This window comes from Athene noctua, chromosome Z (genome assembly GCF_965140245.1).
Source record: "Athene noctua chromosome Z, bAthNoc1.hap1.1, whole genome shotgun sequence".
NCBI classification, from domain to species: domain Eukaryota; kingdom Metazoa; phylum Chordata; class Aves; order Strigiformes; family Strigidae; genus Athene; species Athene noctua.
In genome coordinates, this window is record NC_134077.1 from 84,609,351 (window position 1) to 84,635,484 (window position 26,134).

At 37.9% G+C, this 26,134-nt stretch overlaps 1 protein-coding gene across 3 annotated transcripts in view; it reads left to right on the forward strand.

Moving 5' to 3' along the window:
* Positions 1-26,134, forward strand: part of XRCC4 (X-ray repair cross complementing 4) — a 184,402-nt gene that overhangs the window by 75,468 nt on the left and 82,800 nt on the right. For all 3 annotated transcript variants that reach the window (XM_074932009.1, XM_074932007.1, XM_074932008.1), the window contains exons 4-6: positions 3,971-4,137; positions 10,003-10,155; positions 10,813-10,916. In XM_074932009.1, the coding sequence (XP_074788110.1) occupies positions 3,971-4,137; positions 10,003-10,155; positions 10,813-10,916 (424 nt within the window). The remainder of the gene's footprint in view (positions 1-3,970; positions 4,138-10,002; positions 10,156-10,812; positions 10,917-26,134) is intronic.

A 26,134-nucleotide genomic window follows, 5' to 3' on the forward strand; every position in this document is an offset into this window, starting at 1 on the left:
CAGAATCCTTGGATCTAAAATTGTGCTGTTTTGTGCATCTGCTCCTTTACCAGTTTGCTTTCCAGTTTGGGATGCCAACAGACCTCCAGACCAAAACTGTGCTGGGATTGTGTTTTCGTTATGTTGTTTTGCAAATGGCTCATGCTTTGCCTTGATGCTTTGGGAATGAAATGGATCTGGCTGCCTTTATGGTTTATCAGTCTCTGAGCACTGAGCTCTTTACAGGGGTGAATGCCAATCAGTTGTAATTTGCTCAGATAACAATGTTACTATTGTTAGTGCTAACATTTCGGTTTGTTAACTAGCCCGTGTAGTAGCTCATTCTAACAAATTATTTCATTTTGAAGAAATAGTTTAAGAAGGCTTTTTGGTACAGTTTATATAACACTGTGTGTGAAGGAGGCAAACCAAAATTTTATATCCAATATCACATTACTTTCAGCTTAATTAGGGCTGTATCTAAATGTTCCATGTTTTTCTGCACTGAGGTGCTGGAGATAGTGGCAACGTAAGGCGGCTACTTCGTTACTACAACTATCCGAAGTTAAGATTAGATGACTGGGGGGCGTGCGGGGGAGATAAAGAATACTTGTTTTGCAGAAGCCATATGATTTATTTTTTTTTCAGTTGATATGTGAGCACCTTCCTAATAACTTTAAGCTTCCTGGTGATGGGTTTGCTTTGCTTACTTTTTGTGGGCCTCCTAGAAATGGTCCGCAGATCCCGGTCTATAAGACACAGAAAGCAGCACAGTGAATTTTAATGTAAGAAAGTAGGTAACAGTCAATTGCTTTGTATAAAGTCTGGATTAAAGACTAATTGTTACTGTGTTGGACTTAGAAATGAACACCTTAAAACATGGCCAACCCAGTTCAGTGTGTCCCTGTAGCAATGTGGCAAATCTGTCCAGCACCTCCTCTCTGTTGGCTCACACCTTAGCAGTGGCTCATCAGGCTGACATGCATTTCTTGCTCTGTTCTTTGCAGAGTGAGCTCTGCCCCTCTCCCTTTTGAGAATTCTTAAAAAAAAGGTAGCATGCCAAAGTGCCTGGTTTGATTTATTTCAGTTATAATGAGAAGGACATTGTTTTCTTACAGATTTTCAGAAATCCTTTCATGGCAGAGGTCCACAAAGATGAGGATGTATTTTGCAGTTTCAAAACTCCACGTTGCACTAGCAGTATTGGTTTATATAACATGTTTAAGTAAGAGGCTGAGCTAGTGTTTGTTTGTAATTAGAATTGCTTTTGAAATGTCTGCTGTGTGTAATGGCATGCTTTTGGTTGTGAGTGGAACCAGGCTTTCATCTGAAATCTATTGTTATTCACTTTAACCTGTTTTAGGATTATTCATATTTTGTTCTTTTGTGCTGAGTAAACTGTAATTTGGACAATGCTTATTTGTCCTGAGTAAATGTATTTGTCTATACCTTATCTCAGCTGATTATATTAAAAGCATAGGACAAAAAGAACTACTCTTCTTGCTATTTCCTCCACAGTATAAGTAGAAGATTGTGTTGCTATTTATCTGTGCTACTGTGCTTCTCTATCTCTGTGGCTAGTATTCAAGTGTGCTATGAATTCTTTATCCGTATAGTATGGTGGTGGCTTGCAAGTGATGAAAAACAGTTTCCTTTACGCAAATGTCCATCTTTGTTAATGCTGTCAAACAGCAAGTGTGATATCCAGGGAATACATGGCACTCTGGGAGTTACTGATAATGTAATCTAATTTCCAAAAATAAATTAAATGCATCTTTTCATCTATAGCCATCAGATGTATTTAAGCTAAAGAAAAACAATGTGTTAGAGATAGTACATGTGAATTTGGAAGAAATGTCAGTGGCTAATTTTAAATTAAATCTTTGGGTTTGCTGCATTTTCTGATAAATGCTGCAGCAGCTCATGGTGGTATTGTGTTGTTGCAGAGACTGCCACAGATAAAATTTCTAAGTTGCAGGACTGCTGTTTGTTTCAAACAAAGCCTTTAAAATCTTTATGAGAAATTTTTACCATGTCTTTTTCAGCAAAACCTTATGTATAGTAGTAGTAAAGTTCACTTTTTAAAAAAGTCTTAACAAATGCTATACATTTTTTTTTCAGGAATGTCTTTTATTTAGTTGTTTTCCATGCCCTTCCAAGTAAAAAGAACTAATGTCAGGAAAAAAATCAGTGAAATGGGATTTCTGATTTTAGTAGGTAAGGTGTCACAACACAGTCTGAACCCTTCCCTAGCATGTACCACTTCCTTTTTTTCTTTGTAAGATGTTATTCATAGAATCATAGAATGGTTTGGGTTGGAAGGGACATTATAGACCATACAGTTCCAACCCCCCCACCATGGGCAGGGCCACTTTCCACCAGCCCAGGTTGCCCAAAGCCCCGTCCAACCTGGCCTTGAACCCTTTCTGGGAGGGGGCAGCCACAGCTTCTCTGGGAAACCTGTGCCAGGGCCTCACCACCCTCACAGGGAAGAATTTCTTCCTTATTTCTAATCTAAATCTCCCCTCTTTGAGTTTAAAACCTGTACCCCTTGTCCTATCCTTATACCCCCTGATGACGAGTCCCTCCCCCCATTCCCGCAGCCCCTTTCAGCCCTGGGAGGCCGCTCTAAGGTCTCCCCGGAGCCTTCTCTCCTCCAGCTGAACCCCCCAGCTCTCCCAGCCTGTCCTCACAGGGGGGCTCCAGCCCCACCAGCATCTCCGTGGCCTCCTCTGGCCCCGCTCCAGCAGGTCCGTGTCCTTCTGCTGTTGGTGCCCCAGAGCTGGACCCAGCACTGCAGAGGGGGTCTTACGAGAGTGGAGTAGAGGGGGAAAATCCCCCCCCACCCTGCTGGACACACTGCTCTGGGTGCTTTCTGGCTTTCTGGGCTGTGAGCACACATTGCTGGCTCACAGTCAGTTTTCCATCCACTACTACTCCCAAGTCCTTCTCCTGGGGGCTACTCTCTATCCACTCATCGCCCAGCCTGGATTTGTGCTTGAACTTGCCCAGGACCTTGCACTTGGTCTTGTTGAACTCCCTGAGGTTTGCACGTCCCACCTCTCCAGCCTGTCCAGGTCCCTTAGGATGGCACATCCCTTCCCTCCAGCGTGTTCTACTGCCATGTATTCCAGTTGCAAATATGGGTAATAGAGCACTTAACATAACAGAAAGAACAGTTTACTGTTGTTTCTGCCAGACCAGGCAGAACAAATCTCTTCAGACTTCTTGTATACCCTGTATAACATCCTCATTACTGAAGAAATACAACTATTCATTATACATCCTGCCCTTTAATCTCATTGAATTTTTAAGGCTACCTATTTAATTGAAGGACTCCTTTTACAATTAAGAAGTTGCTGTCCGAGCCCTGAGGGGAAAAAACTTGTGGACTAGCTTTTATCCATCAGGTGCATGGAAGCATTATAGAGAGGCATTTATAGTGCTCCTTTAAATCAAAGGTAATTAATGTTCATTTGTTTTATCAGTAATGTTTGTGTAGTTGTATTGCTGCTGTGGGTACCAGAATTGGTCAGATGGCAAGAGCATTTTAGCAATAACATTAGGTTTTGAGTTCCTGTGGTTCTGCATTACATCAAATATGCCTTTTATATAAAACCTGAGGTTGCACTTTTATACTACTAACCTCCTCTGACCTGTACAAGAGCAGGTTGTGGCTATATCATGTTACACTTTCTGCGTGTCATCTCTTTTCCTGCACATTAGAAAATGTCAGTGCTCATGTCCTGTGCCTATTGAATTATAAGTAATTATATTAAGATGTATTATCTGCGTAAATAATTGGTGTATAGATTTAATCTATATATTACACAATTCTTCTTGTGACAAATTTATTATATCCCTTCAAACTGGAGGACTGTAAAATATTTCTTATGCTTATTTTATTAAGTATGTATTCAAATTTATTGGAGTGAGGTTTTGTGATTTTTGTAGTACTGATGAAGTAACTCATTCTTTCCTTGTGTTCTAGTTTAGACTTGGATCTCTAAAGCTACAGGAAGTTTCAAGTCCGGCGGAGGTGGTTAAGGAACTGATTGGTTACTGTCTGGACTGCCTGGGAAGACTGCAGGCAAAAAATGAGCATTTGCAAAAAGAAAATGAAAGGCTTTTCAGTGACTGGAGTGACGTGGAGAAGCGGTAAGTTTAAAAGTGCGTTCACTGGTGATACGTGATAAACTCACAAATATGCTATCAGCGCTGGCTTTACTGATGAGCACTTTTGAAATCATGTACAGAAAGAATACAGATTTTTCTTCTCTCGACAAGTATTTTGAGCCCAGTTATCTAAATCCATGTAACTGTGGATCTCCTTCCTGTGTGAAAGATGGCTGGTATTGCAAACTTCACAATTAAAGCTTTATGAAGTACAAAAAAAAAAAAAAAATCAGCTCTTTTCTGTAGAAACTTCTCCACTTTCTTCAGAAAGCCTTTTCCTTTCTGTTATTTACTATAATTCTTAGGAGTAGCGGTTCAAATTGTTTACATTTTTGAGTGGGAAGTAAGTCGCCATTTCTTTAATGTTTACATTGCCAAAGGCGACAGAACTGGGAAACAAGTGAGTTGTTGCAGGAAAAAGTACCATTATTTTGCAAGTGAGTTTTATAACTCTCATTTCATTTATGATCTAGATTGTGTGCCACTGCACTCTATAGTTAAGTAATATATGCTTATTTCAGTTAGCATAAAATGCTTAGCACATACAAGTCAGAGATTTATCTTGTTTTTCTATAGGTTTATTTGAAAAAACACATTTAAGAAGATTGATGAAAGAATGTAGCTAATTGGTGTTAATTTACCTTGAAAAAGAGAGCTGACTTTTGGGAGGAGTTAGTTTTGTTTCCCTCTCATTAAAATGAGTTACAGTTTCTCCTGACAACCTCCTTGACAAGCTATGGCCTTCCTAAGTAGTGTTTTACTGCTTAACAGTTTGTTGAACAATAGCGTATTGTATAACCAGTATGCTGTATTGCATTACACGCTTATGTGTAATAGGCATTAGTGCTTGTATCAATTTCCATGGTGGTGTGGCACTTTTAAAGAGTTACCCCAAAGAAAAAAAAAAAAAAAAAAAAAAAAATCACAGTAGCCTGGCCACCTTTGCTCTCAGAATCAGTGTATCAAGCTTCGAAAGCTGGTAGATTTCTTTAGTATGTTTATATTTTGAATAGCCAAAACATGATTTTTCAAAATAAATACTGAAAGTTGTATGGTCACCAAACTTTGGCCATGTCCGCTAAGTGGAGAATAAAAATTATTTTCATCCAAACAGTGTTGTTTTTTTGGTTTGTTTTTTAAATTTGTTTGTTTTTTTAATTCTTTTGGCCACAGCTTGGTCTACCCCACTGTCTCTCTTTGCTCTTTTGGCTCCAAATTCTGGATCTAGTGTTGTGAGTTTCTTGGAGCTGAACAAAAGCTTTGCCTGTCTTTGTTCAGTAGACAGGATTTCATACTTCACATTCTCTATCACTCGCGGTGTTGAGTGGTAAAACATCAAATATAAAGCACGTGATGTGCAGAATTGTACTCCCTTGTTGCCTGGAGCTAAGGCACATCAGCTCCAGTTTCAGCCCCTGCAGTTCCCTTTGCTTAAAGTCTCTCTCTTCAGGACCTCATTAGAATTAAAACATAGCATGCAGACTTGCAAGAGATGTGTTTATTCTTTTTAAGCGCGAGGCACTGGATGGAATAATTCATCCCATTTCCATTTCTCTAATTTTCTTGACCATCATGAAGGTTTTGTGAGCTCCAGAACTTTACCCCATAACTCTCTGGGGTGTCTTGAGATGGAAACTACTTCTGCTTTCCATTTGGTCTGTAAAGCAGATTTCATTCAGGAGGCTAAATCTGCCAAGTGAGCAATCTGTAGGCTGAATACCAGCCCTGATGTGCATGAGATAATCTGCTCATCTGAGAACAGCTTTCTGCTGGCAGCCCTGCGCCAGGTACAGAAATTACTCCTGTGGCTTCCCTCTGCAAGCCAGGTTCGTATAAAGGTGAAAGGGAGGAGCAGGCCAAAAACACCTTTGAAGAGAAATCCCCTGCATGATCAAACTCTTAAATTACTGATGCACTCTAGTTGAAGCTGTGTGGTGTCTAAGGTGTTAAGACTGTTTCTTGGTGATGCTGTAATTACCTTAGTTTTCATTGTCTTACTTATTGTGATGACCTAAGTGTAGGATTTTAGCTGGCTGAACATTTCCCTGCTTTTAGGAAATAATACGTAAGAAACATCAACATGAGAGTTACTGGCTAGTTAGACCATTCAGCATTTGATCTAAAACCATAAAAATTGCTAAGATATTATCTGGCAAGATCCAAACAGAGAGGCTATGGAATTTTTTTAAAGGATTATTCTGAAAATGCTGCAAGTGGGTGCCTGAGGGAAAGTGTGTGCGTGTGTGTTTGCACACCTCAGGGATGGATGAGTTAAAATATCAGAGCTCTTTTTTTTAAATTTCATGTGGATAATTAAGATGGCAAATGTAAAGTAATACTAATCTGTAGCAAAATAATTCCTTGGCCAATAAAACACAAATTAAATTTCTGATTTGGGTGTGGTATGTATTTTGTATCAAATATCTAAAATTAGTGTAGACGAGCCAAAATCAAAATAGCTGCCAAATTATGTTGTGGTCAACTACAGTGACAGTATATTTAAACTACAAACAGCTTATAAAAATGCAGGCTAGGTAGTCTGCTGCTTGAAACTGACTCTTCAGCATTAGCTCATCAAGATTCAATACCATTGCCAATCTTGGGGGAAGGGTGAAATGTAATAGAGTGGTGTCATAAGACCAGTAATTATTTTAGAGCACTGAGGACAAGGATAAATAGCAGAGATGATGAACTTTTTCTTTCTTGTATTGGAGTGTGGAAAATCTATAAATGCCGTTAAGTTACATAGTTCAACATTAACGTCTGTGAAGCATGTGTGATTGCCCTACCTTTAGGCAGCGCTTAAGAACTGGACAGTTACTGTATTTTTTCAATTACTAGTCGTAACCATGCCTAATACTAGCTGCTTTCAGGAGGCTGTGCAAGCTTTTTGGTGGTTGTCAACTTGGGCATTTTGACATAAAAGCATTTTACTTACGTAACAGAGAGATCTAAGAATATAAAAATTGGAAGGCACATGCAAATAAGACTTGCACTGGTCTAGCCATTATCATTTATTTTCCCTGTACCTGAAAGTTGTCTTTCAGATGAGCAGCTTCCTTATTTGGCCTAGGGAGTTGGTAATTTAGTGAGACAAATCACATACAGGCACAAGCATGTGACAAATCGCAATTACAGTTTGTATTTGTAACTGATGAGGTATCAGAATGAAACCCAGCCAGCTTTGCTTAGTGGTTAGATAATTCAGGTAATGCATGCGTCAGTGAATCCTAAAGACTATGCAGAGTTACCTCACACACACATATGTTCTGTGTAATTAACATGTCCATGTTCCCAAGCAGTAGAGGACTGTTGCTTTTTAGTAATCCATTCCTGAGTATCATCACACGCCATATAAGAGTATATTTCTAAAGGGTCGTAACTTGCAAATACAGCATTAATATAATACTATTTTGCACTGATTGAATGTTACACCAAATTAATGTCATAGTAATGTCTAGAGAATGTATTTGCATAAGAGTTACTTTAAACAACAGGAAAAAATCAAAAAAGGTGTTCATGTAAATGAAAATAATCATAAGATTAGCTGATGGCATCCTACTAATTGGTTTTGCCTGCAGGGAAGAGTTAGTATTCTAATCTATGCATATAGTCTGTATGTATATTTTGAGATGCTAATAGTTTGTTCCAGAGGCTGAAAAAACGGACTGTTCTTGCAGTAGGTTCCTACACTGTGCTTAGTAATGTCCAGACAGCATCAACTTTACCTCATCGAGAGTTTACATTTATGTGGATTTTCATCAGTGGATGTCTGCAAGATTCAAGGGCCTCACTGAAGTTATCTTCTATGACAATTTTTTGGCCAAGTCGGCAAAATGTCTCAGTGTAACTGTGTAAACCAGCCTCAACTGCTCTGACACAAAGCAGTCCATTGGCAAACTAAAGGCACAGTAGTAAGCACTTCCTTTAGTTAGTATTGTTCTGTGTGGGGAAAAGAGGATTTTTCTGTAGGATTTGATACAGACAGGATTACTGTATGTTACACAAAATACTTGTTTTCCATTTTTATGGGTACAGACATATTTAGTTTCAAGCATGTAAATGGGAATTTACCCAACAGCTGTATTTATTCTTTTTTTTTTTTTTTTTTTTTTCTAATGCTGATTTCTACTTGAAAAGTGGAAGGCAATTCCCATCCTTACCTTTCTTCTTCCATGAGTTGTCCAAGGCACTTCTGGAACCTGTATTAGGGTTTATGATTCATTGTGAGTTGCCTATTTGCTCCCCACTAAACAGTTAACTTTTGTAGGTGGAAAGTCTCGTGGTAGTTGATTAGTACATATGATCTTTCATTTAGGAATTATTGAGCTGATCTATATGGTAATGATGTTCTGCTATTTGCATTTAAATTAGATGAATTATTTATCAACTATCAAGCATATCCCTAAAGCATTGCACAGTAGACTTATTACTTTACGAGATTATTTTTCTATTGTCTTTCTTCTTACAACATATATGGTTTTGATCAATGAACAAAATAATCGTTATTTATATAGGAAGTCCGTCGAAATTTTGTACCTTATAAATTAATACTTTTAAAAATCTGTTATGTGTTCAGGTTTAATAACAAAGGAATCCTTCTAAACTTTTTACCAACCTTGCACAAGTTGGTGAAAAGAATATTGTTTATAAGCTATGACTATTTGCTGTAAGGCTGTAGTTACCATGATCAGTCAGATTATCAAGATGTTTATTTGCTTTTTACAAACACAGCTATTAAAATGTTTGTGGTTCAACCAAAGGACTAATAAGTTACAAAATACAAGAAGTAAATACAGTATCGCATTCACTATAAGTCACATCATTTATTGTGCTCATGTTTGCTTATATTCCAGTTTTGCTTTGCTTATGAGACAGTATACATCCATATTCTTAATTTGATGTTTCCATTGTCTTCATTTTATTGACATTGACCTACCTAATGTGCACATTATACCTTTAAAAACCTGAAGAATATTTTAGTCTGAACATATTAATTAAGAACATTGCAAAAACATTTTTATATATATTGTGTTTTGTCCTCTACCAAGTAAACATGATTACTTCAGGGGGGGAGGAAAAAAAAAATCTGCTCAGTGGTGGCTGTGAGTGTACCAAGATCTCAGCCCTGTGTCTGTGTAATTTGAAATGGAGTCCGTGGCACTGGAGTTATTAGCATTGTATGTCTGAATGCCTGTAAGAGATTACACCGTCAGGTGTTGCTGCAGTGTCCTGTTGTGCATTGCCAGGTACCTTGCAAGCTCACCAGAACAGAACCTGCAAGGGGAGTCCTGGCCAGGAAAAAGTTCTGGAGCTGTCCTGGTCGCCCAAAGTATTTGGTAGTCATCTCAGCCTGTGTTGGAGTGGCATTGCCTATTTCTTGTTTCTTTTTTTTTTTTCTGTTCAAATATATTTGAACATCATGTATGACATTGAAGTCATCGTGTATGGTCCAGATTTAGGACCTATCAGGCTTGATCATACCTATTTGTAATCTCAATATGTGAGTCCTGCCCACTATGGTGAATTCAGCATTAAAAGTAAAGAACTCTTGCCTATTTAAATTTTAGTTGTCATAGATGCATGTTTTCAAGAACCTATCAAAAAAAGGACAAAGAGAAAATTTTCCCCTTGGAAAGTTTCCCTTTTTGGTAGCAAAGTTCATTGCACTTTTCTGTGAAAAAAGTCTTATTCTGTCCTGTTTCAGACACGAGATGCTTCACTAGTCATACATGGTTTGGAATGGGGATTCCTGCAATAAGGAACACTGGCCTCACTACAGAATTTTCTTCCAGGAAACAGAGATTTTTAGAAAGAAATAGTGTAACAGTTAATTTTACATTGTAGGCTGGAAAAATGCGTGGAAGCTAAAGAACAACTAGAGGCGGATCTTTATAACCGGTTTATTTTGGTGCTGAATGAAAAGAAGGCAAAGATAAGAAATTTACAGAAATTACTGAACGAAGCTAAAGAATCAGTAGCAGATGCCAAATGTACAAGGTATTTTTAATTTTCCAGGGTTACTTGATATCATACCTGATGCATGTTTTAGTTTAGTTTCCATTTTTTTGGCTCTATCAGTGAGTGACAGTTCTTCCTGGCTAAGTGCTTGGTTATTCAGAACAATACTGTTAGTTGCGAAAGCAGAGGATTCTGTGACGTCATTGAATATAGCATCATATTCCTTTGGATGCAGCTAGAATCTGTCCTCTTTTTTTTTTTTCTGTTAGGTTGCAGTTGATCTTCCAATCAGAGTACGGTTCTGGCATTTCCATAGGTGTTACTTTCATATGCATTCTTTCTGAATTATTTGATTCCTTTTGTCCCTTGGAAAACAAAAATATCAAAATCTAAATGTTTTTATGTACTTTTCTCTAGATAATTTTGAAATAAAAAGGAATCATTCTAATGCTACAACACACCTTAATTTGTTTGCCGTTTTTATCCTGCTTTTTTATATATTAGCTGACCTTTTATTGTCTGTTCTTGTCTATGAATGTGCTAAGTTGTTCTGCATGGGGACTTTATGTTGGCTTGTATCAGTTTACACTGCCTCTAAGACAGTGCAGAAATAATTATAAATTCTTTGAAGGAATAATAGATGAAAAAGATGTGTTTGCTTTCCCCCCTCTTTTTTTTTTTTTTTTTTTTTAATAGGGATAGTATAGCTACCACTCAGACGGCTACAGTGAGAGAAAATGACTATGATGGCAGCACTGATGAGGAAAGTGAAAATTTAACACAGGCCTCATTACCATCAGGTAAGACAGAATGTATTCTCTTTGGGGAATATCACGGACAGGCCAATCACTTTATGTGAATAATCCTTAATGAAGACAGAATAGTACCTGCCAAATTGCTCTATGACAAGCCAACCTGCAAGCATTAAAAGTGTCTCTCTTGAAGCAGATATAATACTGGCATTTTTGAATTAGAGAGGGGAAGTTTAAAAGCATGTTGCACAAGCGATGGTACTGTCATTTCTTCCAAAATGACAAATTACATACTTTGCAGAAGTAATGACAGTCTAACAGTATCTGAACCCTCAACAATTCCATTTTAAATTCTAGGAATCATGATGTGTATGCAATGATTGCTAAAAGGTAAAATGTAGTTCCTGACAGTTTCAGCAGTGTTTAAAAGGGGAAAGAAAGGACGTGTAATGGCTATAAAAAGACTCATGTGCACAAATGGAATAAAAATGTATTTATAGCAGAATTAATTTTAATTTGTCAGTGAATTTTTGGCCTCATGAAAGTGTTCATGAAACTTGACTAGTTTTTCCAGGACTAGAGACTTACAGGGTACAGCAAGTGTCCATGCTACAATACAAGATATTTAACAGTGAGTCATAGAAATTTTGGCATATTTTGGCTGACTAGTAGGAATATGCAGAACAAATTCTAACAGAGTTGTAGAACTTCATTGACGCTTGCCATATAGCTATTATAGACTTGTCTTCAGATCTGCAAAGTTTGCTGGGGTTGTCTCACTGGAACTTTGTATTTCCACCATAGGTAAGAGTAACCAAGACGACAACCTATTACAACTGTTTACTGTGCATACTGGGAACCAAAAGTGTTCCAGACCCTGATACCAGTGGTATTCAGCTTTATATCAACATGTCTTCTGAGGAGTTTCTAATATAATATAAAGTAGGCAGAGCTTCAGATAAATGTATAAAGTTGCAATTATGGAAATAAATTCTTTTGTATAGTACTACACTACTCATAAATATTTGCTTTCAAGTAGTATTTGGTCAGTTCAGATACTGTGGGGAGAAATACTTTAAGTAAAAAGGAAAGGGAAGTGGAAAGTGTTGTTTCTTTTGCTAGCATCAGTAGGACTTAATTAGCTCAGTGTGAGTTCTGAGACAGACATATGTATTCAAAAATGAAAACAACCCCCCACTGCTCTACTCTGGCAATCATGAGGGACTGGACTGATCAATGTTATAGGAAAAAAATAGCAACTGTATTTTTATTTGAGTTGTAAACAAAAATGTGCCTTGTGTTGCCTTTGAGGAATATAATGCTCAGGATTTTAATCATGACTAGACAGTGCTTTCAAGTGCAAATCTGCAAATAATATGAAGACTATAAACTTTATTCTTTGTGTAACACACTCTAGTTTTTCAAGGTAATGGCATTCTTGAACCTGCACAATGACTATCACTTGAATGAGTTGATACTCTTCCTCTGTGCAGAGCTTTCTCTTTCCATGAACAATAGAAAAAACACAGTTAGGAGCTGAATATCCTAGTGTGGTCTAGGATTTTCACATGCAAAAAGAGGTCTGAAGCAGACTGTGTCTCTGAAGACAGTGATTCAGAGGTGAGTGGTATGAGAGGATAATGAAACTCATAGCTACACCGAGCATCAAGGACTGTAAGGTGTAAAAGATAATACAGATGATGTTTGGTTTTCTTCTGCTTATCTGTAGTTTTCCTATCTCTTAGTCCAACTTTACATTTCTTTTCCTTTTGGATTTGGAATGTCATTGTGTGGGTTGCAGGAGTTAATAAGAATGGAAGGATTTTTGAGAATTTTTAGTAGATATTGGTGAAAGCCACAATCAAAAGAGAAGACCGTAATTTAAAATTGCTTTGAAAGAAAGTGAAGGCAGATGCATTTTATGTGTGCATGTCCAAAACTTAAAAAGTGAGAAGCTCTTGCTGGTTGTCATAAATGAAAAGTAGGAACTGCAGGAGATGAGTGAAGAAAGCCACACATTATAAAGGCAGACAATCTCAGCCCAGGAGGTAGAAGGCCAATGACCAGTCTTAAAGTCAGTTGAGAACATATATGCAGCTGTTATTGTGCAATTATAAAAAAATCAGTTGTAATTCAAAAGACAGTCATGTTTAGTGCTTTTGGTCTGTGTTTAGGGGGGAAAACTAGGTGTTATTGCATCATAATGTACTTCTAGCAACTAGGGTGGACATGAAACAGCAGCTGTGAAATGTAGGCATTTTAAAATTAGTCAACCAGGGTACGTTGACATGCAGAGTTTAAAAAGCTGCCTGGCAAATTTTCTTGGCTACCAATAATTGTGGGGGAGTGTTTCTTAGAATTTTTGGGGCACTGAGGGCATCCCATTGTATTTGGAAAAAAGCTGCTAATATTTACCAAAAGAAAAGTAAATTAAATGTCACATTCGGTTATGGGTGTATCAGTCTGCTGTTGATCTGATGCAAATATTGGAACAGGACTCAGTGAAGAAAAATATTAAGAAAAGGAAAAAGAATGGTTAATTCCAGTTTTTGTAAAGGTGCAGAAACCAGAGGTTGAAAACTAGGTACTCGTCTTCTGTGGTGAGATTACCAGCTGGCTGATGAAGGTAAAATTAGTAAAGTAATAGACTAACTTCCGTAAGATATCACGCTGCACCACATTTTAATCAAGAAATTGGAATGTGGAAATTAACACAACACATGATAAACAGATTCTTAAATGAGGTAGTATGTCTGTCTCATAAATGGAAAGTTGTCAGTCCTTGTATCTGAGGAGTGTGGAAGTGGATATGTATATAATGTATATAAACCAGTTTGCATTTTGTGATACATCAACTATAAACAAAATGTATGCATTCTAACATAGTATAATACCATGATTTCCAGTCCTTTGACAGCTACGCTTCACTTGAGAAAACCAGCAATGTCACAAGCTTTACTTTATCTATCTCCTTCTGCCACATAAAGCTGGGTACCTCCAGGGGTTGCCATCATCTTCCTCACATGCACCTGTCTAGCAAAGCCAAGAGCTACTTGGACAGCTTTTGGACTCTGTTCCATATTGCACCCATTCTGGCAAAGTGGAACTGTTCTGCCTGGCCTTGCAGGAAACAGGTTCGGTCTCAGCCTATGTTAGTTCAGCCGGTCTCTGACTTAACTCCTGACTTACCTGATAGAGAACCACTGGTCCTACTGTAAGGATATTTTGGAAGATAAGCAAAGAAAAAATTCTCTGAAGCACCAATGACTTTCTTAAAAGAAATGAATGTGAAAATAAATAAGCGGATTGGCAGTGTTAAGGCAAAAGGGACGTTTAAGTCAATATATGATTTGGCCCCTTGATACAGTGCTGTGTTAAATTCTGTGTTAAAGATTTGGAGAAAAATGATAACAAGTTAGGGGCGACAAAATTATGGTAACAATGGAAGGATTAGCAAATTATTTAAATGAAATGCTGAGAAGGATTTTAAATGATCATTGTTTTCATGGTCTAAAAGAAACTACATTGCAAAATGATGTGATGGTAGATGGTCCTTCCATCCAGCATATAGGTGTTTAATGAACTTGAATAACTGAAACTCAACATTAGGCAAAGACAAAAGTGGAACATTATTGCTGACAGGATAATTAACTGTTGGAACAGTTTGGAGTGGGTTATGATGCGTTCTGTCCATCACTGCCTGTGCTGAAACCATGATAGCATGATTTTAATAAAAAGACAAGCTCTTGTTCATATAAGCATGAACTTAAATGAAGTACACAACCTATGTATGTTGGGCGTTGCAAATGGCTGTTACTGTGACAGCTTTTTCTCTGTAACAGCAGATGAATTGCAGAATAAAACCATTTCTGTGTCTTCTGCAAAAATGAGTTTACTCATGCATAAATACTTAGAAAGGGTATCAGGTAGGTTTTCAGTCTCTGAACAGCAGGCAGTTATATTTATTTGTTCAGCTTCAAATAAGTTTTGTGTAGAGGCTTTTTCCCTGCAACAGCAGTTAAGCTGTAGCCTTAAAGTTTACCTAAAAATTTAGTTCTTTGGCACTTAAACTACCATTTGAAGATGTAATTCATGGTTTCCTTTTTGACAGCAGTTTCTACTTTATAGCTTGAAGCCAAAATCAACTGAAACGTGGTAGTTTTTGTCTCTACACACTGATGTAATTAATGCTTTGTATTGTAAAAGAACAAATTAAAATTTAATTAGTATGTACTAATATCTACTAGTGTAAAGCATTCAGGAAAACAACTGATGTATATGAGAAGTACAATTTTTAGAAATAGTACAATTTTTATAATTAGAACAGTTTGTCCTTCTATACAATAGCTTTGCCCATCACGCCATGAGCATGGGGGAAATTTGACATATTGGTTAGGATTATGAATGTGAGATTGGAAAAGTCACACAACTCCCGCTTTCACTGCAGTTTAGTAAATTATTGAGCAGCAGTATATATGATGTGCCAGGTCCTTATAAATGCCTGTGAACTGTTTGAGAGAGTTTCTGCTCTGGAAGAAGGACAGGAAGGAAATCCTCCTACTGTTAAGCAGCTCTTCATGAATGGGGAGGTATGACTGTTTCCTGGGAGCAGGGGGACATTGATTTTGTTTTTTTCTTACTTGCTGAATCATTGAATCATAGAATCATTCAGGTTGGAAAAGACCCTTGGGATCATCGAGTCCAACCATCAGCCCTACTCTACAAAGTTCTCCCCTACACCACATCCCCCAGCATCTCATCTAAACAACCCTTGAACACATCCAGGGATGGTGACTCCATCCCCTCCCTGGGCAGCCTATTCCACTCTCTGACCACTCTTTCTGTGAAAAATTTTTTCCTAATGTCCAGTCTGAACCTCCCCTGTTGCAGTTTAAAGCCATTTTCACTTGCTCTGTCACTAATTCCCTGTGAGAAGAGACCAGCACCAAACTCTCTACAATGTCCTTTCAGGGAGCTGTAGAGAGGGATGAGGGCTCCCCTCAGCCTTCTCTTCCTCAAACTGAACAGTCCCAGCTCCCTCAATCTCTCCTCACAGGATCTGTTCTCCGGGCCCTTCACCAGCTTCATTGCTCTGCACTCGCTCCAGCACCTCGAGATCTCTCTCCTATTGAGGTGCCCAAAACTGGACACAACCCTCCAGGTGTGGCCTCACCAGTGCAGAGCACAGGGGGACTGTCACCTCCCTACTTCTGCTGGCCACACTATTTCTAATACAAGCCAGGATGCCGTTGGCTTTCTTGGCCACCCGGGCACACTGCCGGCTCACGTTCAGCTGCTTGTCAATGAGAACCCCCAGATCCTTCTCTTCCACACAGCTCTCCAGCCACTCCTCCCCAAGCCTGTAGCCATGCAGGGAGTTTTTGTGGCCCAGGTGCAGGACCTGGCACTTGGCCTTGTTGAATCTCATCCCGTTGATGTTGGCCACCGATCCAATCTCTCCAAGTCTCTCTGTAGAGCCTCCCTGTCCTCATGCAGATCAACACTCCCGCTTACCTTGGTATCATCTGCGAATTCACTGATGACACACTCTATGTCCTTATCAAGATCACCAATAAAGATGTTGAACAGAAATGGTCCCAACACCGAGCCCTGAGGAACACCACTTGTGACCAGCTGCCATCTGGATTTAGCTCCATTGACCACCACTCTCTGGGACCGTCCATCCAGCCAGTGCTTGACCCAGCAGATCATTTGCTCATCCAGGCCAAGGGCAGACAGGGTTTTTTGAGAATTCTATGGGGAATTGTGTCAAATGCTTTTTGAAAATCCAGGTAGACAATATCCACAGCTTTTCCCTGTCCAGTAGTAGGGTCATTTTGTCATAGAAGGAGATCAGGTTTGTCAGGCAGGACCTGCCTTTCGTAACCCCATGCTGACTGGGCCTGATCCCCTGGTGAGATCAGGATCAGATTCAGGTGAGATCAGATCGTCTCCTACGACTTTTAGTGGCACCCGAGATGACCTGCTCCATGACCTTCCCTGGCACTGAAGTCAGACTGGCAGGTCTGTAGTTTCTTGGATTGTTCTTCCTTCCTTTCTTGTAGATGGGTGTCACATTTGCCACCCTCCAGTCCAACGGGACATCCCCAGTGAGCCATGATTTCAGATAAATCATGGACAGTGGCTTGGCGAGCACATCTGCCAGCTCCCTCAGCACCCTTGGGTGTAACCCATCCGGTCCCACAGACTTGTGTGCATCCAAGCGGTGCAGCAGGTCTCTGACCAGCTCCTCTTCAACTGTGCTGACCTCAGTCTGCTTCCCCTCCCCATCTCCCAGCTCCTGAGGCTGGGTGTCCAGGGAACAGCCAGTTCCACTGCTAAACACTGAGGCAGAGTAGGCGTTGAACACCTCAGCCTTTTCCTCATCCTTAGTTACCACATTTCCCTCTGCATCCAGTAAAGGAGGGAGATTAGGGCAAATCCTCCTTTTTACTCCAGGGTTGCTAAAATTATGGCTGAGCCACCAAAACCAGCTTTTACTACTGGTGATTCACGGAAGTTCCACTTTGTGGGTGCCTCACACTTGAGACTGCTGATGTGCTGTCTTCTTGTTTCACTCCTCCCTCACGTGTTGCAACTAGTCTTGCACTTCAACTCTTTAATCAAAAATCTGGTACTTTCTTTAGCATGACAGGTGCCTAGCCTTTATAGGGTCACTGGTTTTGGTTGGAACCGCTAAGTCCTCTGACAGTAGAAAGAACAATATATACATGCACAGATGAAACGCACCTGAAGCAGTCTTGGAAAGATTACAGAGAGATGTTGATTGGAATAAGGCAGTTGTTCTTTGCATCTTCTGTTGACACAAGGACCTGTTTTTGTTTTTGTTTTTTTTCTTTAAAAAAAGCTGAAAATTGCCAGTCTGTATTTCTCTTAGCCCAAAGGAGTGACTTGGTGACTCAGCATGATGCCACTGCACTGATGCAAGAGTTTCTCTCATTTTAGAATGCAGAAACCCTTATTCTTACTAAGGACAATTCAGAATGCAACCCAGCTGTTCTGATTCCTCTTCTGCTCAGTGCTAAATTTTCCTGTTATTACTTACTTCAGCTACTGAGTCCTTTCTCCTAGGGGACCTAAAATGACAGTAAGATTATCAGACTAAGAAAACATCATTTGGTGTCATGATTAGCAATCATGTCTTTGTCATACAAATGAAACCCTTCTGTTAACTGAAAAATACTTCAGTGGTCCATATATCAGGAAGCTTTTAAAACAGGAGTAAGGATTGGATAAACCTTCACCCTTTTTGCTTCCTTCCCAGGACCTTGAAAGGTAGATGAAGGGTAATAGTTTACCTCTTCACAGTGTTTGGAAGATGACCAGAGAATAGGTTATTCTTTTTCCCAGGTATATGACAAAACTGCAGGGAAGGATGTTATGTACCAAAATCTATAATAGATATAAAGGGTAATATAGCTGGTGGGAGATAAGCAATGGAAGAAATTATTTTATAATTTATTATTGTTATTTTCAGTTATAATGCTATTGTATCTGGCTGCCTGTAGACAAAACAAGGGGACTGGGCACCAATTTACAGTCAGCTTCCTTTGTCTGTTGTATTTTCTCTTGCCTGTGAATTCCTTAGTCATATTTCACATTGAAATTGGTGGAAATTACAGCTCCTTGGGGTAAGAAAGGATCTCATGATCTGGCCTGTTGGATTAAATGAAATGTGTTTCTTGCCACGTGTGGAAATATTCCATATTAAGTGAATTTTCAGACTTTCAATGCTCATACTCCTTTATATGTTTGATGATGAGGACAGATTGAAAATTGGTTCCAATAAACTTGTTATAATGCCCAAAATAAATAAGATCAAGCACCTTTCCATTTTCCACTGGTTTACTATGCAAATGTTCTCATCCCCTTCATTCAAGTTCCTGCCTTGGGGATTACATGTTGTGCCTTCAAGAAGGCTATGGTCCTTTAAATTTAATTAGTTCTCGTGTGTAGTTCAAACCACCGATGGCTTGATGCTGCTGGTTAATAAGCTTTGATCAAAATTATTAAAAAAAAAAAAAGCGCCTATTATAACAGCACCCGACTGTGCTGTGCAGTTAAAGTTCCATCTGTGAGGGCTTTTTTTTTAAAGCCTATTTTAGGAGTTTTAGTACTTGGCCATTTTAATTGACTTCAGGCTTAAATTATTATTTTAATTTTTTGTCAAGCTATAATTGGAAAGGGTTCATCCCAAGAAATAATCTCATTTCTCTTTCCTTTAAAGCTGTAGATACCTATTTTCTGAAAGTTGATATTGATATTTTTATTTTCTGTAAATTGATAGTTTTATGCCTGTAAAATATTTGCAGTTGCCAAACTGCTTTTCCTCTGTGTTATACCAGAAGCCATGGTCAAAATGCATTTACAGCACACATATCAATATGCTTCATGTCCCTTTAAAAATGTTGTTATGAATATTGCACTAAGAGGGATTAATAAAGCATTACTTTGAAATATGACTATGAAAATTATCAAAAGTGCTTATAACTCTGCATACACCTTCCTATTGTATCTGCTTCAGTATATAAAGGGATGTAGCTGAATGCGGTTGCCTCTCAGTGAGTCATTATTTATTCAGTGAAGTGATATAATAATGGTGATATAATTGTAATTGGTTGATGCTTTGGTAAGACTGTTGCAGATTACTAAATTTGGTGATTGATCAAAAAAGTAGAGTACCTGATGACCACACTGCAGGTTAGGTGCGACAGCATTGACTAATATAAAATTTTAAAATGTTTTTGTATTATCCACGTATTACTAAATATTACATATGAACAAACTCTACTTCCTTGGTGAGCTGTAAAATTTTTTGAAGTGTAATTAAACGTGTGCTTAAATCATTAAATTAATAGCCTTTATCAGATCTAAGTTAAATTGTAAGACTGTGATTTTTAGATTCATTTCCAGTCCAAGCTGGAAATTCCAAGTTTAATGCACTTCCCTGAATACTGCTGGCTTTTTTCCCTCCACTTAAAAGCAAAGCTAGCTTAATCGGTTCAGCAATGTGTATTTCGGACAGAGGTGGAGTTATTTTGTATTTCTGCTTTCAGTTCAATATATCCATGCAAAGAGGAACACATATCAAAAAGTTCTAGTCATAAAAAAAATCAAAATGAAGTCTGTTAAGGAAGGAATATAATTTTACATTTTATCTTCTTCCATTAATAAACAGGTTTTCCCCCCGAGGAAGCCAACTATCTATATGTTTCTACCCGTCTTGCTGAAGTTGTAATGTTCCTTCTACTTCTCTTCAAAATATTGTACTTTGCTATGGCTTGAGAGGCTGAAAATATTAAGCAGCATTAGGCAGAGATAACAAATCCTCATTGTATTTATGTGGAGTACCAACATGTTCCTGTGGGACACATGAAGGAAATGTAGAGCCTCCTTCTGTTTTTGCTCATATTTCACACGAATTTGACATGTACCTGACAGGCTGTAATTAGAGCAGATCTGGACATAAATTCTGAGTCGAGGCACTTTTGCACTGAGAATTCACATTCTGATACTTGTTTCCTTTGCAAAATCCTTCTTTGTACCATCTACAAGACAGCACTAATTCAGTGGGGCCCTTTCTTTTGTTTTCTCCATGAACTACAGAAGACCTATTTCAACACCCATTGGTTGAGAATGTAATTCATCAGTTGTGAAACTATAGCATTAGTGGTGCTGGAGAGGTGCCATGAACAGCCCTGCTCTGTTTTATCCTCCTTCAATAAATAGTTAAAGAACAGCTGCTTATCAGGTAAATAGGAAACTTCTTCCAGTCATCAATAACCTGCCTGGGGTAATCCCCATTCTAACACTTCTGTTTGTTCTTCTGCTTTTAAGTCACAGACTGTGTGTATTTGTTTAGTAACCAGCGTAATGGTCCTTTTTGCATCTGTACTAATTAAAAACCCTAGCAATAATTATTCTTATACCAAAATATGCTTCAATACATTTACTAAGGACCACAGAAATTACCAAATGAAGTGTACAGTGACAACAGTGCTTTATTTTCACCCGTGCAAACCCATCAATGAAACCTCTCTAGCACACAGTTTCATTATGAACTTCATGTCATATGCCTTCTCTAAACAATTCTTTGAGTTGCAGGTCATAAATTCGTTCACCAGAAGGTACAGTCAGAGGTTTCATTTTCCTGCAGTTATTTTGGAAAGGTAAAACTGAGACAGATTCTTTTATTCTACTTTTTTTTTTTTTTTTTTTTTTTTTTTTTTTTGTAAAGGATGTTTTATTTTAGCATGAGTGTTATGGTTTAACTGCTTTTAGTGTAAATAATAATGAGGTCTAATTTAACAGTAATTTTTTATTTTGTGTTTGGTTCACACCATTTTTTTCTTGTGAATGTTTACGAAGCCGCATATGTGTTTTGGTGTCTGGATGGTTTTATATAGACATGTCATTGGGAGAGGAAGAAAAGGCATCACAAATATTTAAGTATACTTCATGAAAACAAATTAAAAAATTCACATGCAAATAACAGAATGCATTTGTATATTTCCTTCCCTCTTGGAGATATGGATGTACTTTAGAAAAGTTGATCTTGGGTTTAGCAGTATCAGCTCTTGGAGAAGTATCCTTTCATCAAAGAGAAGTATTGGTTCTTGAGAAAAACGGTTCCTGCAGGGATACTGATAGGAAGTTTCTATAATCCTGAACATTAGGATAAAAGCCCTTATCTTCAGCTGTTGAATAGGCCGCATATCAGTGGCAACCAACAAAAGCCTGGATACTGCAGTTTCTTGCAGACCAGAGAGCCTTGTGTTCAGTGAGCAGCACATTCAACCTAGGTTTGCTGCCATGACTTGAAACCTCTGGCTGTTGCACATATTAGAACAGCCCTTCTCACTTTAGTATCTTGTAGGTTGTCATTTTAAACTTCATGTTTCATGTGTGTTTTGTCATGGCTGGTAGCGAGTCACGTAATCAAAAGTTTCCACTGCTGTTTACCCACACTGATTTTTTTTTTTCATGGTAACAAGCTCCCACTTCTGAATTTTGAATGTTGCTTTCTCTCTGACAATGCTGGAAGGGCATTTACTCTGGCCACCTGTAAAACATTCACTGTAATAATTATCTTAATTACTTCCCAACTGTATTACAACGTCTCATTCAAGCAAACAGCCTATCTTGATTAAAAGCTGGGTTGCTGAAGATTGCACTGTAACCTGTGGTTGTTACCTTGATTTATTACTTTTCCAGGTTAAAGTATGCATCCTTGTGTTTAACGTGAAATTTTCTCAACTAAACTTCACACTGTGAGTCTGGTAGTCTTCACTAGATTTAAGCCTTGGTTTCCCTGTTTGGGTTTTCTTCCTGCAGCCCTGTTTTGTTTCTTCAAACCTAGTGAATACTTGATTGGAAACCTACTTTACATCTAAAATAATGCCAAAGTGTTCATACTATATAAAATAAGCATAGAGAATAATTTTATCTTCTTTTAATCCTTTGGAAAGCCTTCGATTAAGAAGGAAATCCCTTTGCTCTGTGAGCTAAAAGTCATGAATGTATTCATTCCCTAAACATTCTGTGTTTGGGTTTTGGTTTTTTAGTTAATTCCTCCCTCTTTCTGTCCTCTTCTATCCTGCTTATTTTACTGGTTATTTTTGTTATTTATGTCCATCTCAATAATACGCATTGTCATAAAATCACTTTCCTATTTTTCCTTTAGCTTTTATTCTCAAAATAGCGAATGCATCAATCTAGAAGTTGTTGAGAGTGAGTTGATAAAATTGTATTAGAAAATAATTGCTTTATTTAATAGAAAACTTAAGTGATATCTCTAACTGTTGCACTAATTCCGCAGAAATGATTTGTCATGATGTTAGATTTCTTGGAAAGCATGTTTTTTTGTTGAAAAAACTGGAAAGCTGAGAAGTTCATCTTTACAATGAAAGGCTCTACAAAGAGAACTCTTCCTCAGTCTGCATTAACAGTACATACATCACATACACAAGTTTCATGTGGGCATTTGTAAAATTTAGAAGGGAAAATGTGGCTTTAAAATAATTCAGAGACAACAGGCAAATGACATCTGTAATTATTACTCCAGTTTTTATAGTGTTTTGCTATATTCTGCTTGGTTTTAAAGATTAACCTGAGCTTGTTGATTTATGCTCCTTCACATACAACGGGCCAAATGATCTCATAAAGAAGCTATCAGTTACAAAGCCTGTGTTCAAGGAGATCAAACGTTGTTACACACTCTGAAAGACAGCTTACTCACACATGACCTGATGAAGGAGAGACATTTTCAAATCTGGAGCTGTAAGCAGCATCTTACTACATTTTTGACTTAATGTATAACTTAAAGGGAACCAGAGATATAATGCCAAGTCAAAAATATCGTAAACACCATCTTCCACTTTTTTTTTTTTTGATTGGGTGGAGACTAGAACCCAACATAACTGAAACAGATACTGTATTTCCTCATGCTTACGAATGCCTCATTTCATTGATGTAGTTTTTGGTTTATTTTACTCTGATATAACACATAGAACGTGACAAATGCTAACCCTCTGTAAAGAGCAAAATGGCAATTCATGAGGTTCAGAGCTTTACATATATATAGGAAGACTGTTGCAAAACCCACTCTGTAGTGCTTTGCATTATCTGTTCTAAAGGAGGATCATTTTTACTGTAGCTAGACTAAATTTCTACCTGAAAGTTGTGTTCAGGTAAAATGGTATGTTCTGCATCCTGAATATGACTCCCCTGTCTTAAAAGCTAAATATCTAATTTTTCTTTAAAAAGGGTAGATTTAAATAAAAGCATGATCAGTGCTTTTTGCATTTTTCATCCTCACTTCACAAACCTTTACCTAGTGGCAGCTTTTCTCATATTCCTATGAGACAGCATTTAGTAGGTGTGATCTTGATCACCTGGGAGTAATCATCATACTAAAATCACTGGGCCTTCTTTTGTATTCTTCACAAATTTAAATTTAGTAATTCAGCTTTCCCAAGAAGGTATCCCTGTAGTCAAACTGCTAAACCTTTTTTCCCTTGCAGCTTATAAAAATGTCATTAATAGCTCATTTATAACTCATTACCAATTCTGTCAGCATGTAAAAAGACACACCATCTCTCTTTTCATACAAACAAAATTTGGATGCTTAGTGAGCTGTTCAGTACCCATTGTTCTAGAAATTAGTGCATGCATTTGGATCTCTAAATATAAATTAAAATGGTGGCCATTTTTAGCGCTCTCTTTTAATGTGGATTAAAAGGTCTTAGCCCTCTGTGTACAATGTGTCCAAAATTACCATAATTAAAATCAAAAAGGTTACATTAGCATATGTTTATATGTACCAGTATTTTGGAATATATTAAGAATATAGTAAAAATTAAAAATTGTGTCATACTGTAACAGTATTTCTTAGCCTCTCTTAACCAAATAACTGACTCAATAGTTTGAAAAACATAACCAAAACAAATTAATCTTCAATATTGATGTCCATGGCAGAATTTCGGTTTACTATGCCGATTTCAACAACATCCTACTTTACTGCCAGGGCATTACTTTGTTTCATTTCAGAGGAGAGTTTATTTTTTATTTAGTAAAAACATTAAACTTCCTTAGCACAAAAGTGAGCAAGCACCTTATTGGCAACTGTGATGATAGCTAATAATCTCAAGTTTCTAGAATGACCAAAGTATTTTCCATTATTTCATTAATTAATCAGTAAATTTCTTGGAAATTTATTGCATGCAACCAATTCAAGCAAGACCAAAAATCTTAAATTTCTTATGCGCTTCAGAGCAGGCTGTTGTGTTCAGTTTTGGCCATCTTCAGAAAACAGTGTGGCCTGAGTGGAGAGAACAGTAAAGATGAGCCGGGGAGGAGGAACTGGATGGAAAAATGTAAAATGCGGGAAAATAAGGAGAGACTGAACTTAACATAAAGCTGCTTTTAACACCAGCATTTTATGATGGTTTAACTTCTATTCCTCAGATCTGAGGTCTGTAGATTACTAAACTTCTGATACTGCACAAATCACTGTTATATATGCTTCTGACAGAAAAGTACTTCTTTGTATTCACCATCACCTTTGTACATATCAGAGGAGCATTTTGTGTAATTTCTATACCTGACACCATGTTTATTTTCCTTGTTCTCATCATACACCTTCTTTTGCCTACAACCTTGTCCTTAGTTAACCCATTTATGGCTGTAAATTACATTTTGTCTCTGTAAGGAATCTGTTTGTTTCAGATGGAGAAATAAACTCAGTTTGTAGGAGAACACCTCTCAGCAGTGCTTTGGCTGCTAAGTTCAGCTCTGCTCCAGCAGCTGAGACTTTGGATTTTCCAGGTCTGTTTACCTGGCTAAACTATTGTTTCTGCTTATACAGTGCTGTCCCTAGATTTTGATCTGCTGTTCTGGCAAACTGCAACTCTCTCCAATAAGGCAAAAGCAGTGCTTGTTTGGGATCAGCCATACTGTGAGTTGTTGTCTCAGGAAAAATAGCTCTTTAATCTATAGCCATGAGTTGAATTCTCACAAGGATACTCATTACTTAGGTTCCTGGGAGAGAAGGGTCAGGTCATGAGTATCTGATTGCCAGCAATTTCCTTAAGACCTTTCCTGGGAAACATACGAGGCAGGCAATTGAAAGGCTTTGGAGTAGGGGTTGAGAAACACTATGTGAAACAAAGGGGTTAACCTGTCTGTAACCTCCAGGAGTTCTTGCATAAGGGTAATGTTGGCATTCCGGGCACTCTCAATTGCTTAAGATTATATTAATTTTGTTCTACTACTTCCATATTTTGTCAATGCAGCTAATTTGCTGAAGACATTAATTTAAAAGAAAATATGCAAAATCATAAAGCTGTTGTCTGTTCCCTACTTGAAAGTAGTTTATTTCACCATGCCTCACCAAATATTAACTTCTTCAGTTACACATAAAACTTGGGGTGTTTTAGGAACAGTATCATTAACTATATGCTTCAGTAGTAGCTCATCACTCCTGCTGAACCCATCAAAATATTTTATATGCAATGCTTAAAATCAAACAAGACTTTCAGAATTTTGATGAAGGTGAAACTTTCACTGCTTTCTCTTTTTAAGAGATAAAGAGAGAAAGCACATTATAAAAACAGTCACTCCCCTGAAGTTGCCCCATGGCCCGGGAGTCATGGGAGTAATGTCTCACAGCAAAAGGTAGTCGACTTGGGACACTGAAAACAGTCTGTGAGAAGTGAGACACTTCTTGCATCATTGATCAGTGTATG